We start from the raw sequence: 16,712 nt of genomic DNA, 5'->3' as shown, positions 1-16,712 counted from the left end.
GAAATTCAATTGAAATGAGAAACAGATATAATGTATGCAATAATGTGGACAAAAAAACAGGCTGATAAAACAACAAAAATTAAATCAAAATTAATACATAACATTAATTAAAAAAACATGAACAAAGATTTCAAGTGGAAAAAGAATGATAGGAAGAAAAATGAGAGCAAATGAAGAAGTTGATATTATGATTAAAATGAAGTGACAAAGTAATGGAAATAAAAAATTACGTTTAAATCAATTAATTGAATAAAAATGATCAAAATCATTTCGATAAAGATATAAAAATAAAAAAAATTCACCATCCTTTGCGAGATTCGAATTCACAATCTCCTGCACATGAAGCTGTTATCAATTACACCATGCAACCAAGCAATTTATGCAATTTGTTTAACGGTATTTAGTGTCAACAAAATTCCAATTTTTTTTCATCAATTACTTGCAAATGAGGTCCCACCAGAGTGAATGGCTGCAGTGTGTGATTTCTGGGATCTTAATCTACATGACAGTAGAGATGATTTCAAAAACTCGATACCACCACTGGGGACCTTTCCCTGTACAGGAAAGTAAAGTATAAAAGAAAAACAGATGGAAATATATATAAGTGAGATCAGAAGATCAGTAGATACTAATGAGTCAGCATTTGCTGAAATTATGACAAAATCATCATTAATATGTTAACAGTAAATGGAAGCTGTACATTTTCACATTGAATAAGTGAAAAGAAAAAGCACTGGACCTGCATAAACATAGTTTAACATGAATAAGACTCTGTAAAGGAATGAGTATTTGGGTAAAGCACATTTGCAGGTTGTCATTCCTAAAGTAACTTAAGAGAGAAGCTCATTCTCAGATATGTATGGCACTTTGTCATGGTGTACTGGTAGCATGAGACTTTAATAACTTAGTAACAGACTTAAATTAGGTGGTTACCAAGCTAAACCTGCTTCATCAACAACTGTTGTTACATTCCCACTGAAAATTATATCATACTCTCTTATTTCTTGTATCATATCTGTTGATGCTATGCATACAACTCACATACATCAGCATGTTCTCACATGCATGTATGTGTGCGTATGGTGTATGTACACACATAAAAAAAAAGTTTTGCATCACCTCGGTTCCAAGAGTTCCAGAACCTGTGCAGAAAATTGGAATAGAGATCAACATAAACATCATTTCTGCCCTTTTTATTGCTCATGAAATCACACATTGCATGTCGTACCACCATACAGTGAGACCTTCACAGGTGATGGTCCAGATTGCTGTACACACTGGTACCTCTAACACCCAGTAGTATGTCCTCTTGCATTGATGCATGCCTGTATTCACTGTGGCATACTATCCACAAGTTCATCAAGGCATTGTTGGTTCAGACTGTCCCACTCCTCAAAGGCGATTTGGCATAGATCCCACAGAGTGGTTGGTGGAGCACATCATCCTTTCAATCTATCCCAGGCATGTTCGATAGGGTTCATGTCTGGAGAACATGCTGGTCACTTTAGTCAAGTGAAGTCATTACCATGAAGGAAGTCATTCACAAGATGTGCACGAAGTTTGTTGTGAATTGTCGTCCATGAAAACCAATGCCTCGCCAATATGTTGCTGATATGGTTGCAGTATTGGTTGGATGGCATTCACAATTCGCACAGCCATTGCGGCGTCTTCCATGACCACCAGTGGCATACGTCAGCCCCACATAATGCCACCCCAAAACAGCAGGGAGCCTCTAACTTGCTGCACTTGCTGAGCAGTGTGTCTAAGGCATTCAGTCTGTCCTCGTTGCCTCCAAACATGTCTCTGACATGTTAAAAGCATATGCGACATTCATCAGTGAAGAGAACATGATGCCAATCCCGAGCAGTCCATTCGGCATGTTGCTGGGCCCATCTGTACCGTGCTGCATGGTGTCATGATTGCAAAGATGGACCTCACCATGGACGTCGGGAGTGAAGTTGCACATCATGCAGCCTATTATGCACAGTCTGAGTCTTAATACAATGTCCTGTGGCTGCACGAAAAGCATTATTCAACATGGTGGCATTGCTGTCAGGGTTCCTTCAAGCCATAATCCGTTAGTTAGTGGTTATACACTGCAGTAGTAGCCCTTGTGGGCCTGAGTAAGGCATGTCTTCGACAGTTCCTGTCTCTCTGTATCTCCTCCATATCTGAACAACATCACTTTGGTTCACTCTGAGACGCCTGGACACTTCCCTTGTTGAGAGCCCTTCCTGGCACAAAGTAACAATGCGGACATGATCGAACTGCGGTATTGACCGTCTAGCCACAGTTGAACTACAGACAACACGAGCTGTGTACCTCCTTCCTGGTGGAATGACTGGAACTGATCGGCTGTTGGATCCCCTTCGTCTAATAGGCGCTGCTCATGCATGGTTGTTTACATCTTTGGGCAGGTTTAGTGACATCTCTGAACAGTCAAAGGGACTGTGTCTGTGATGCAATATCCACAGTCAACATCTATCTTCAGGAGTTCTGGGAACCGGGGTGATGCAAAACTTTTTTTGACGGGTGTATGTACCCATGTCCTTGTGTCCACACACACACACACACACACACACACACACACACACACACACACACTTAAATCACATTGTAGAACCAACAAAACTATATATTTTAGAGACACATTATCACAATCAGCACTACATATCCTCATCTACAGTAAATTACTGAAACCATTAATTCACAAAGTACAAACTACTGCTTCCAAAATAAGTGCTGCTCAAAGAGGAGCTACTACTACTTTTATTGCCTTCTGTTTATGCACAACAATGGCTTACTTATTACAAATATGAAATTAAATGAGGATAGATATACTTATAATGCACTCTTGTAGATATGTCAGGACACCATGAGCTTATTCCATTACAGCAATGTTATTTTACTGAGCTAGCATCAAGTACTGTCGTGATATTGGTTGATAAGCCTCCTGGAATTTGTTGCCAGATCCTAACAGGATTTGATATTTCGGCAATCCATCTGTACACTGTCTTTAGAAGAACATTGATGCTGATGAGAGCCTTTGAAAACTGATGCCACATCTGCAAACCATCAACCTATATAGGCCTCTGTACTATCCATGGCCATTCACCATTCACCTCTTTTGCTGTCCTCCAAGACTGGACTGGTGGTGCTGCCTTTAGTAGAACAATAGTGGTAACAATGTATCACACTCACACACTACTTTCTAACAACAGGACTGGCTGCACAGAAGAATGTTGTGTTTTGATGCAGGATACAGGGTTTATAAACACTGTTCCCAAACACTAGAAGTAATGGTGACAGTCTCATCAAATTTCATCTGGTGTTCCCTGTTTAGCCAATGTTCTGCTACCACTGATTTTTCCAGATGTTGTAGCCTTGTGTAACAGTGATGTTCCATGTGCCTTACCTGAACTGTGTGAATCAAATGGCTCATGTAAGCCTTCCCACAGTTGCATCAAATTTTTTATATGCCTGGTTTCCTAAGTCCCAAATCATCTTTCATGCCGAGCAGTGCTCTTATCTTGGTAGGTTGACCGATACACGCTTACAGCCGAGTGTACCAAACTCAATTAAAATTTAACCTCGGGAAGGTTGCCATTTAACACTGTTTCAATGCAAAATTCTGGTGCCCCAATCTCAATCAAAGTTAAATGAGGGTGTTGACCATGGTTAAATTTGACTGTGGCTCAAGTCCAGTTTCTGTGAGATGATTGGGGTTTTATAAGTGTATGATATTAAAATGGTGGTGCATTTCAATGTGCTGAGACAGACTCAAGGCATCATATACCATAACATATATGTAAGATGAACTCATTAATTCATGAATCAAACTTAGCAGGAGTGGAATCAAATTGTGTCTCCAAATGACCAATCAGATTTTTATAGTTTTTTAAATTCACTGTATGTGAAGTTCAAAACTCAAATATACCTCTACCAAAGCAGTCCAACACAACCCTAAAAAATTCTCAAGAAAATCGACTTCTTAAGTTTTCTGACAATGTTTGACATGCTAAAGGAAGGGAGAAATTATCAAACAATGTGGCTCTATTGTAGCGTACTTGCTCACTGTGTGTGGGGGTGGGGTGGGGTGGGGTGGGGGGGGGGGGGTGCCTGAGTTCAGTTCTAAATGGATTGAAATTTTAAACATAGGTGCATCTTTTATGAGCATTTACATGATGTGTAAAATAAAAAAAAGATGGGAAAAATTTAATTTGTATTTTTTTAAATTATTATCTTGATTAATGACTTTTATAAAAGATCAGTAATTAAGAATTTCTGTTTGCAATGAAAACTGGAGTCTTGTATGCAGTATTTATTTAGAAATAAGAAGACATGCATTTTTCATAATAATGATGATCAGATGTGTTAAACAGTATATATTTGATGAATTTTACATTTAAGTGATGCAGTTATTTGAACTAAACAAAAAAAGTAATGATTGAAATGAGACAATACACATTTCTTCTTTTGTACTGGAGCCATTATTTCTTTTACTTTCAAGAAATGATGCAAGCACACCAACCATATTTCAAAAACTTCTGTGTTCTTCTTTTGTTTTCCATTTTGGCAATCATAAATGGATGATCTAGTAATGAGGTATAAACGCTCTTAAGATTGTTGATAAAAGTGAGATTGTGTGACAATGATGTCACTCACTAGTGACTGTCAAGGAAACTTATGTATATAGGCACCCGTGTACAAATTCATATCTCTATTAATACTGGTGCATCTCCATGGTGCCTTCCATTGCAATACACGGAGTTAACTGTGGTCAAATCCATGGTTGACAGACAACGGTTTGCTGACCAGCAAATAATGTTGGTGCACCATAGAGGCATTTTATATATGGTTTAGTTTTAGCAGTGATCATGGGACCTTAGTTATCTTGATTTTTGACTGAGATTGGTGCACTCAGTGGCTGACTATAAAACCCTTTAAAATTCTTCCACTCTTAAACAGTATGCTCCCAGCACAAAGAAAAAAGCCACAGACCTACGCTCCTTTTCACGCATCTCTGGAGATGGTCCAAACTCCATAGTCCAGCAAATATGCTTCTCAGAGTATCCATTTTCCTTAAATATACCCATCAAATGTGTAAGTTCTTAGGTTAAATTGTCTGTGTTAGAAATGGCATATGCTGTGTGTGCCAGAGTCATAAGGATGCCATTGCATTGATATGATGGATGACATCTCTTGGCATGCAGATATGGAACAGTGTATGTGGGCTTTCAGTGAACATTATGTCCCAGACTACCATCTTGTTTTTTTGTAATCATGACATCCAAAAACGGCAGCCTCCCATCAATTTAGATTTCCAAGGTAAATTTAATGCTGGAATAAAGACAGTTAAAGTGAGACAAAAAAACTGTTGAGAACATCACATCCATAGGGCCACACAAAAAAAGAATTGCCTGTTTCCAGAGGCAGGTGGGTCACAATGCCGAAGTCCTCAGTGCCCTGTCCTTGATGTCCTCCACTAATAAACTGGTGGTTAGGGGTGACAAAGGATTACCAATAGCCATTCCATCATTCTGTTGAAAAATGTTGCCATTAACCCTTCGGTGGACGCGCCTGCGGCAGTTAGTCGCAAGATTTAGTTTTCTGTTAGTATCACAGATAGAGTTACAGTTGCATCCATGACCAGATACTTATTTGTTATTCTCAACATATGTCACCATTTGCTACATTTTCGTGACTCATGCTTTCAGCAGTTCGGTTGCTATTGTTGTTTGAAACGTGAGTGTTGGTTTGCGGTGTGTTTGCCACTACGCATTTTGCGATATAAGTATTTTCTTTACTTGTGGTTTTGGTTTGCCTCAAGGCAGTCTTTCTGTTATATTAGTATAGAATGAATATTCAAATCAAGTCAAAGTTCCTATATGCAATTTTCATTACATTTTACAATCTCAGATATTGATTTGCTACAATGTATTACCTTTATAAAAACATGTGTTTCATTAGGTCTCATAAAAGCGTGGAAACTGAGAAAAAGAAGTCATTTGACAGGCACCGTCTAATTGTACATCCTGAAGACTATGAGAAAATATTGCGAGAATTGTTAGAAGAAGAATCACAAGAATTGTCAGATTCATGTGAATCTGAGTCGCAAGAGGAAGTTATTGAAGAAGAAAACCACAGCAGTGACTCCGAACAATCAACAGAGGAAACAGATGACCACCTGGTTGAAGAGGGGAGACAACAAACAGATGATTACTGATTTTACGTAGAAAAAGATAAGGAAAGTATTTGGATAAGTGAACCACTTCCTTCTTCTTCTAAAACCAAGGCCAAGAACATCCTAAAAGTTTTGCAGTTCCAAAAGCAAGTGCTGAAATCACGGAAATAGAAATTGATACATTTTACCTATTTATTACTGATGGGATGATTGACAACATTGTGGAAAATACAAACCGATACATCCAGAATAGTAAAAGAACTAAAGTTCAATATTCAAGAGAATGAGACTGCACGAGACACCACAAAACCAGAGATAAAGGCTCTTTTAGGTGAATTATATCTAATAGATATAAAGAAAGGAGGACACACGAACTGCTATGAACTGTGGGATGCAGATGGTACAGGAATGATTCTTTTACGAGCTCTCTTCAGCTTTAAGCACTTTTGCTTTCTGCTTCGATCTCTTAGGTTCGACGACCTGGGTGCCTGGAATGAAAGAAAACTAAGTGACAAACTAGCACCTATTCGGGACTTCCATCAAGAGTTTGTCAACAACTGCCTAACTCAATACGATGTCAGCGAGTTTGTCACTACTGATGAGATGTGTGATGCCAAAACATTTTACACCCTGAACTTAGATATTTTCCGTGGCAAGCAGATTCCAGGACTCTAACTGAAGTGTAACAAGCCTGATAACACTGTGCCAAGATTAGTGACACCAGTTAAGAAAACAAACAGAAATCTTATGACTGACAATTACTACAGTAGCTGCCCCTTGGCTGAAAATCTTCTCAGTAAAGGTTTGACTTTCTTGGGAAACATGGGGAAAAAAATAAGAAGGAAATATCTCAAGAATTCCGAGCAAATAAAACCTGAGGAGTCCAGTCATGTCTCTTCGGTTTTCAAGACGATTTTTGTATGGTCTCGACTGCTCCTAAAAAGAACAAATCTGTGATTTTTTATTGACAATGCAAAGCACAAATGAAATAGATCAAGAGACTAAGAAATAGAGAGTGAATTTGGACTACAATGCTACCAAAGGAGGAGCAGACACTGTAGATCAGATGTAGTTATCCTACAGTACTTCCTGAATAACGCGACGATGGCCACTTGCACTTTTCTACAGACATCTAGATACTGCTGGGATAAATGCAAACATTATTATGAATGCAAACATTATTTTCAAATTCAACAATCCTGACAATAAAGAAAGAAGACGAATTTTTTTGAAACATCTTGCTCTGGACCTAATAGAAGAACATTTGAATCAACCAGCATTACTTGAGACGATTCCCAAGGATATTCACACCTTCTTGACCAAATATAGGCATGAAGAAGAGAATACCAAGGAGCCAACAAAACCTGGAATTTGTTACTTATGTGGCAGACATAAAAACAACAGAACCAAACAGTATGTATGAAATGTAAGAAAAATTTATCCAAGAAACATGGTATCATAGATACAAAATGTGTACAATGTGAAAGTGAGCTGCAGATGGAAGTTGACTAATTTACTCACAATCATAAACAGGAGTGGGAGTTTATGAATGCTCCACTTCATAATGCGTTCCCTTGTTACTTTCTTTTCACATGAATCAGTGCAATTAAGTGATATAATTAAAAGAACCATTAAGGCAATAAAGAATATAGGCTTGTTATAAATTACAATGGCAATAATAGACAATTGTGACAGCAACAAATAAATAAAAGATTATTTTTATACAGCCATGTAATGTTATGTTATGTTTTCTCCAATAAAATGTAACTGGCAATTATGTAACGATTATTTTTCCTTAGGTTAAAAATGTAACACTAACTGTGGTGTAAAAGCCGCAATGTGCCCACTGATGAAAGTACGAAAGGTGCGCCCACGGTAGGGTTAAATGAAAAATATGTGGATGTCAGCACATGATGACAAAGCTTCACCAATTCTCTAACCAGTTTTTCATTAATCAAACTTGAGGATTTTCCAGAGATACTTGTTTAAATAGAGATACTATGTAAAAAATCACTAGTAAATGTGAAAAATCCGGCCTCACGGATTTCAATGGTCAAATAAAATCCACCGACTAGGAGATATCATGTTCACACTTGACAACATGTGGGCTGAGAATAGATGTTAAATACTTTGCCAGGTTATTAGTGCGTGCTCCCAAATTACTAACAATAAGGCATAAAGGAATCCCTTCCTCATGCAGCTTTGGCATACCACACAACCTAAGCAGAATTCTTCTGTAAGCTGAGTCACAGAGTTTACAAAAAACAAAATGGTACTCTGGGACATAGTTTTCACTGAAAGCCAATACACATCAATTGGTGTCTGTGTGCTAAGAGCTGCCATCCACCATACCAATGCAATGGCATTCTTAGGACTCTGGTATGCAGAGCACATGCCATTTCTGATGTGAACAGCTTAACCCAAGAAGTTGCACATGGCTATGTTTACAAAAAATGGATTCTCTAATAAGCAAATTCAATGAGCTATGGAGTTTGGATCATCCCGGATATGCATGAAGAAAAGCATAGATCTGTGGCCATTATTCCTTATTCTGTGGACACACTATATGACTGGAAGATTTCTAAGGGGTTTTAACATTAAGAGTGTGTTCCATCCACATTCTGAGATTAGGGCACTACTTGGATCTGTGAAAGATGGTTTGGGACTTAGGAAGACAGGCATATATTAAGTTATATGTCAGTGTGGGAAGCCTTATATTGGCCATTCAATTCACACAGTTCAGGAAAAGAGCATGGAGTATTCCCGTCAGACAAAGGTAAAACAGCCAGAAAAATTGGCGGTAGCAGAACATTGCCTAAACGAGGAAGACAAGATTGTAATAGTTGCAAATACTTACAGTTTTTTGAACAGTGTTTATAAAGACGTAACTGAAATTAGGTCAGCAGACAATTTTATCAATAGAGGCAATGGTTTTCCTCTTAGCAGAAACGTGGAAACCTGTACTATCCTGCATCAAAAGACTACATTCATCCATGTGGCGAACCCAAGTATCTGAGGTTAGTCTCTGATTGCAATACATCATTGCCACCAGTGTTCTACTAAAGGCGGCATTACTTGCCCTGTCTTGAAGGGCAGCAAATGTGGAGAGTGGCCTACATAGGATGTTAATTTGCAGCCTTTGCATCAGTTTTCAGTGTTCCAGCAGTAACACATTTTTGCAGAAGATGGTGGAGAGACTGAAATATTGAATCATGTTGATTTTAGAATATGACAGTAAACCCAAGGAGACTATCAAGAATTATTATACCACGAAAGCCTACTAAGTCACTAATATTGATTTTTAACCAATGAAATATACCATTATTTAAATGTATGAAGGTTGTCAGTTTCACACCGTATGTCCATCACAACTTGCAGCTAGAGAAGTGCAGTAGGTGTGAAGTTCTTAGCATGAACAGAATTCAAATGATTGTTTTCAGGCACATTATGAAGAAAATACCATCCTACATATAAAGTCAGTGTGATTCATTTTATTCACAGCTATTTCCAGCCCCACAAATTCCTCATTTAATTAACACATTCCCACTGCAAATAGAGTAGCCTATATCTCCTGTTATTTAGGGGGATGGCCAGAAAACATCATCCATGAAGTCACAATGTGAATGAAAGTGTGTATTGAGTGACCTTGACTCATGGTCATTGAAGAGGTTTGTGACAAATAAAAGGGATGGTAGCTGCAAAATCACTGCAGAAATGAATGTTGCATTTGCAAACTCTGTCAGCACCAAAACAACTTGAAGGAAGCTCCACACGCAGGGAACTGCAGGATAAGCTGGAATTCCAAAGCCACACAACAGTGATGCAATACTCATAACAGGAAAACATGGTGCCAGAGCCATAAAACCTGGACAATTTTAAAATCCTTACACACATTGCAATAAACCACTGCTTTTGTTAACAGTGTATACAAAGCATTATTTTTGAAGCCAAATCATTTCCACTACTCAAATAACAACTGGTGAAACACAAAAGGAAAAGGCATTATGAGCTTCAGAAAAAGATGAGCAATGAGAAGCAAAAGTTTTAACTGTTTGAGTATGCACTGCTCAACCCCCTTTGTCTGAAACAGACAAGGAACAGGAATCAAGAGTGGAAGCTGTTCAATGATGCAGTGCTCATGCCTGTTCATCTGGTGCACTCGGGGAATGGGTAGCAAGACTGGATACCATTCGACTACACATTATTCAATCGAGACAAACACTGCACACTGATTTTCTTCTTGTTCCAGTCTATTATGAAGTTAATTTGATTACAGTCCTCATCCACATGTTGTGATTGGAAAAATGGATAAATTACTTGTGTACTCCAGTGTCTTCATTTTGAACAATAAAATAAGAGTAATGTGCTGCACGAGTAAAAAAGTGAACCTGTGAGAATTACATTCTCCACCTGAATTATTAAGCACCTATTAGACAATGCATCTAACTTGTACACCTCTGCCGCAGTGCCCCAAGCCTACGTGTCTGGTACTGCACACTGGTTCACATCACTCGATTACACCACGTCCACAATGGCTACACCACATGAAACAAAGGAATGAGATTCGGTGCAGCATGGTGTGGCATGTCTGTGTGGATGTCAAACTAAGCCACTCTGTGCAACAACGAACAAGTTCCACACGGTGTCATTACATCAAAGGAAGTATCTTGTGAGCTTTGATCTACCATTACTGTGAAATGTTCTCAGCAGAAACAGCTGTTGGGAAAAATTCATTTGTGAGCCAAACAGATGGATACCAAGGTGATTCAAAGTCAGAGAGATATCCTGGGATGTTCCATGAGTTCCCAATTGGGCTTTCGTAATTCCACATATGAAAGAAGAAGCTGTGAGGTAATCCCTACTATACCACAACAGCTTTATCTTTTTAAGATTTTCTTCTTTTTTCCCACCTGATATTAAGCTATGATAGCTGAACAGATGAAAATTGTGCAATATTCCTTTCAGGATTCAAAAATAGTTCCCTGTAAGCCACAGGAAGTGCTTAACATCTGACTCATTGCTTACAAGTGGCTTCACAACATGGATTAGAGCTGCAGATTGTGCATTCTCTACTTCTTTCAACATCAACAAAGAAGGAAATAGGGCCTGCAATTATATTCAGTCTTACCCACATTACAATAACAATGGGCATTCAGTTTCCCTAAATCAGTTCTGGAGTTCAGTCTATAAGCCAACTTTGGGTATCACAGTTGGGTCTCCATGCACATATATTAACACTGCCATGTAAAGCTCCCTCAATTGTCTGTAAAGATCTTCAAATAAGAAAAAGTATTTCTACAGTGAAAACACACATATGGTTCTGATATTTCTCAAACATTACGTGATAAAAAAGGGCACACAAGACCTTACTATTCTTCCAACATTTGTGTTTCAGATACCACAGCTAAGCTCTACAAGATGCCTATGTTGTAGGCCCAGTAGGCATATTGTAAGTTTTGCAGGAATGGTTCTGTTATGCAAATTACAAGCAGAATGACTTGTATGACAGGTTACCTGTTATATGTCATGTTAAAGCAACTATCCTTTTTGAGCATTCTGCTGTTATTTGAAAGCTCAAGTGAGCAATTATTTTTGAAGAAGCTTACATTTTAGAAGTTTACAAAACTTATGAACTGGAATAAGTGTCTACATTAAGTACTTGAGTCTCAATATACAAAAAAATCTTAATTTTGATATCTTTTTTAATGTAAACAACCAATTATTGTCACCTATGGTGTACACAATACAACTGTTCTCTGCAGGTGAACTGAATTTTTGTACAGTAGCTGAAACTGTTGTGAATTCATGTGTGATAATTACTTTTGTTACAGTGCTTCTATGTTAGTGGATGATGACTAATACATCAGAGAATCAACCACCAGGTGCATTCTTCAAAAAATGGCTGTGAGAGCCTTACACAAAAAAAATTCTGTCAATGTTAGTATGAAGAGTGCAGATCCCCAAAGCACTGGAAAGGTATTATTCTCTGTCACAAAGGTGCTGAGAGACAAGTCATACAGCATTTCCTTTAATGTGTCTGTTCATTTATAATGCAAAACTCATTCAGCTTTACTTTAATCAGAACACAAAAACTAGCTATGCCATGAGAAATATTATATTTTTTAAACAAATTTACATATATATAGCCTTAAGTTGCTAATATTTCTCAATTTTCTCATTTCTAATAGATGTAAATATTGGTTCTACAGTGCACATGACAGCTACAAGACTAGGGTAAAAATCTGCGGTGTAGAAGAAAATGGGAGTTTGAATCATAAACTGTTAGCTGAAGGGAAGGGCTAAGCAGAGCATGCTAATGTGACAGAAAAAATAAGTCTCAGGGCATTTTCAATCTAAAGAAATCTACTCCCAAAGTCTCATGGTAACCTTTCAAGGAGAATGGAAGAAATCTTTTAATGACACAAAATAATGTATTTTTTTCTTGAGTCTTCTAATTTTATGTTAATATTTTGTGACCCATAATGCAACATAAAAGAGATTTTCAAGAAGTTAACAAAGCATTGCTGTTAGTTTGTTTGCAGGCTGAAACATCTATATTAAGTAACCTTTCATGCCACTGAAATAAAGTGCCATAAATGTATAAATGCAAGCAGTCATCAAATAGCTTCTCTCCTCCAAGGTCCCATGAGACTGCTGGGTACATACCCTCATCCCCTGCATTCTAGACATAGCTCTAAGAGGCCTAAGGGCCCTGAGAGTCCTCATAGTTTTGAAGGCTTGTATGCCTCCTGCCCCACACAAGGATGCTACGAAGTTTATGAGCGAGACCTGAAGTGAATACATTTAGGAATTTTTACAGTTGAAACAGAAATGAAGGAAAAGAAGCACATCTCAGAGCAAACACTTACTACCACCACATCACAGCAGGGAGCTAGAAACACAACTAACTAAACGCAGGTGTATTGTATGGAGATCCAAGCTGATTTGCTTGTGTGGGTAATTGTCTTTTCAGTTACCAACACAAACTAAAACAGATGGTAAACACATAATCAAGACTTATTTCCCCAAAATGGTGATAAAGATTTGCCACTAATTCATAACTACCATCAGAAAACTGCAGTGTTCTAACTAGATTTCTGTGGCACATGAGGCAATTACTTAAGTTTCCTAGTTAATGAGAGGTAATTAATTGGTCAGTACATAGAGATAATTCACCAGCATGGAGAAATTAGCTTGATGATGTCTACAAGAATTGGTTTATCACCAACATTTGTTTTGAAGCATTCTGAGATACTGTGATGGGGAAAGAAACAAAAAAGGAAAAAAAGAAATAAATATTATACAACAAATGTTTGCACAGTAAGACTGTAGAAGAAGACCCTTTTCCTGAAACAAATAGATACAGTATACACAGAGAGAAATATTACACACACCACACAAATACATAAGTACAATGAATACATCAATCGCATTAGACATACTACACATAAGCACTCACACAAAATACACATAAAGCATGTTTACTTTATATCCACAAACGGGCGAGCAATGAAAGATGTTATCTACAGGTACGAAACAGTAAGTTTTGTGCAACACCAACACCCAGATCAGCTCAATGATGTACTCAACATATTATAAAAGTAAAATAAAAAAGATACATAAACATTAAGAAAGACAGACATGAAGAGTGGCACAGAATTGAAGAACATGGCATCAAGTCAGCAGGAAATATGGGGGTGGGAGTCTGACAGAGTTTGTGTTATTATTGTTCACTTAAGCTGTACAAAGATTTATCAAGTCACAGTTTGTAAGAACTCGTTTGTTATCTCTCTCTCTCTCTCACACACACACACACACACACACACACATACACACACACTTCTGAAAGAAAGGAATTTTTATACACACGTTATCCAGAGATTATGAATTACTCTGAGCAAGCATTGACAATCACAATGCATATTTTTCTATTTGATGTGCAACTGTAACTTTTTATTTCAATATGAAAGTATAAGGATGAAAATAATAATACATAATAATGGGCAGGAAACATTTCACTTGTGCATGAATGGTAGGTGATATATAGCTTAGATTAGATTAGAAAATGGCATTAACTTTAAAGTCATTGTCATCTGTCGAAGAATAAACCAATTCATTGCCCATCATTTGGCTCACAGCGAGTGATTCCTGTCTACTGATCTGATTTATAAGATTATTATGAACCATGAATAGAAAAATTTAATAACATGTGCAAGAACGCTAATAAAGTTTCACATTTCCATGAAAGTTAACAACGTACAACTTTCAATTTATTTGGCTATTTCAGGCACATATTCAGGCAGTGTTTGTGGGAGCACACTTGAATCAAGTTGGTAGCCTTTCCCATTCAATGACTTTCATGTCACATTATGTCAATGAGGGACTCATCTTTCTACTTTCATACCTGGTAAGTTTCATGCATACCTTTCTTGCATTGTTAATGCACGTAACAAATTATGGAGATCAATATTAGAAGCAATCACTTTTGGTCCCACATTTCTTCCAAATTTTCTTGCATCAATCTGTGTACTGATTCCAAATAAATTATTATATAAGTGAGTGTCACAGGTCTTCTTTGCTTTGCCATTTGCAAGTAAGACTAACAAGATAACTGTTGAAAACCATTTCCTTACTTACTTCCCGCAGAAGATGAATTAAACAAAGATGCAATTAGTGATATTTCTATCATTTTGACACTGTAATTCATTCACTAAACTTGCAAGACATACTTCGCAAGCCACCATATGGTCACGGTGAAGGTTCCCCATACCACTTCTAGTCATTCCCATCCCCATTCCACCTGCAACTGAGATGTGGGAAAAACAAGTATCTATATGCTTCCACACAGGCCTTGATCTCATCTCGTCTTCACCACCCTTAATTCAGACGTATGTTGGTGGCAGCAGGATCATTTTGCTATCTCTCACAGATGCTGGATCTCTACACTTTCTCAATAGTGTTTCACAAAAATAATGTCTTCTTCCCTCTAGGGATTCCTATTTGAGTTCACAGCACATTTCCATAATACTCTCATGCTGATAAATCCTAACAGTAACCAATCTAGCAGATACATCCTGAATAGTGTATCTTCCAGTAATCCAAACTGGCTGGAGTACCAAACGTTACAGTAGTACTCAAGAATGGGTCACACACATGTTCTGTATGTAGTAACCTTTCTAGATGAGCTACACTATCCTACAGTTCTTCCAATAAACCAAAATTGACCACTCATCTTTGTTACAACCAACTTTACTTTCTTGATCCATTTCAAGCTGCTTTGCAATGTTACACCTAGATATTTAATTGACATAATTGTGTGAAGCAGTACATCACTAACACTGTATTTAAGCATTGCAGGATTGTTTTGCTGCTCATATTTATTAAATTGCATCTGCCACATTTACAGTCCACTGCCATTCATCACACCAAAAAGAAATTTTATCCAAGTTATCTTGTATCCTCTTACAGAAAATCAAAGATGACACTATTCCATACAATACAGTGTCATCAGCAAACAGTTACAGATTGCTGCTCAACCACACTGTCAGATCATTTATGTACATGGAGAACAGAAGTGGACCTATCACATTCCTCTTTGGCCCTCCTGATGATACATTTGCCTCTGAGAACAATGTCCATCCAGGACATGTTGGGTTCTATTATGTAAAAAGTCTTCAAGTCACTTAAATATGGAAGAACCTACTGCATATGCTTGGACTTACGTTAACAGTCTGCACTGTGGCACCCTGTCAAACACTTTCCAAAAATCTACTAATATGGACTCTGCCTGCTGGTCTTCATCATTGGTTCAAAATATATCACGTAAGAAAGGACAAGCTGAGTTTCACATAAGTGATGCTTTCTAAATCTGTGTTATTTGTGCATAAAAGCGCTTCTCTCTCAATGAAATCTATTATATTCAAACTTACAATATGGTCAACAACTCTGCAGGAAGCTGACATTATGGATATTGATCTGCAATTTTGCAGGTCCATTGTTTTATCCTTCTTACATATGGGAGAAACATGTACTTTTTTCCAGCTGCTTGCGATATTCTGTTGGGCTAAATATTCATGATAACTGCAAGTTAAGTACAGGCCCAATGCCAAGGAGTACTGTCTGTAAAAGTGAATGGGGATTCCGTCTGGACCTGCTGAATTCTTTGTTTTCAACTCATTCAGTTGCAGTAGTAAAATCAACTCATTCAGTTGTAATAGTAAATTCAGCAACTGAATTGTGTAAGAGGAAGGGCAATGGCTTTTACCAAACTAGCAGCTTTACCAATGAGGTATAGCTCTCATCAACTCAAAGAGCGGTTTGAACACTAAAGTGCTGTACTAGGAATAATCCTACTGGAGATGGTATTCAATAGCCTTCCTACAACCTTTAATTTGCCTAGACAGTTGCAGGAAGACTTATAGTTTAACATATTCTCTGCACAACAGTGCAAATCTACATTTTCTGCATTAAAAAACATTGCCAGAAATGAAAGAAAAGATCAATGACAGATAAAAATCCTAGGGCTCAC

At 37.6% G+C, this 16,712-nt stretch overlaps 1 protein-coding gene across 1 annotated transcript in view; it reads right to left on the bottom strand.

The window, feature by feature from the left end:
• Positions 1-16,712, bottom strand: part of LOC126199501 (sodium channel protein para-like) — a 416,386-nt gene that overhangs the window by 194,591 nt on the left and 205,083 nt on the right. Inside the window, exon 16 of the mRNA XM_049936424.1 lies at positions 12,851-12,973. Within this exon, the coding sequence (XP_049792381.1) occupies positions 12,851-12,973 (123 nt within the window). The remainder of the gene's footprint in view (positions 1-12,850; positions 12,974-16,712) is intronic.

This window comes from Schistocerca nitens, chromosome 8 (genome assembly GCF_023898315.1).
Source record: "Schistocerca nitens isolate TAMUIC-IGC-003100 chromosome 8, iqSchNite1.1, whole genome shotgun sequence".
NCBI classification, from domain to species: Eukaryota; Metazoa; Arthropoda; class Insecta; order Orthoptera; family Acrididae; genus Schistocerca; species Schistocerca nitens.
Note: the sequence above shows the minus strand (reverse complement) of the source record. Positions and strands in the feature narration are given on the sequence as shown.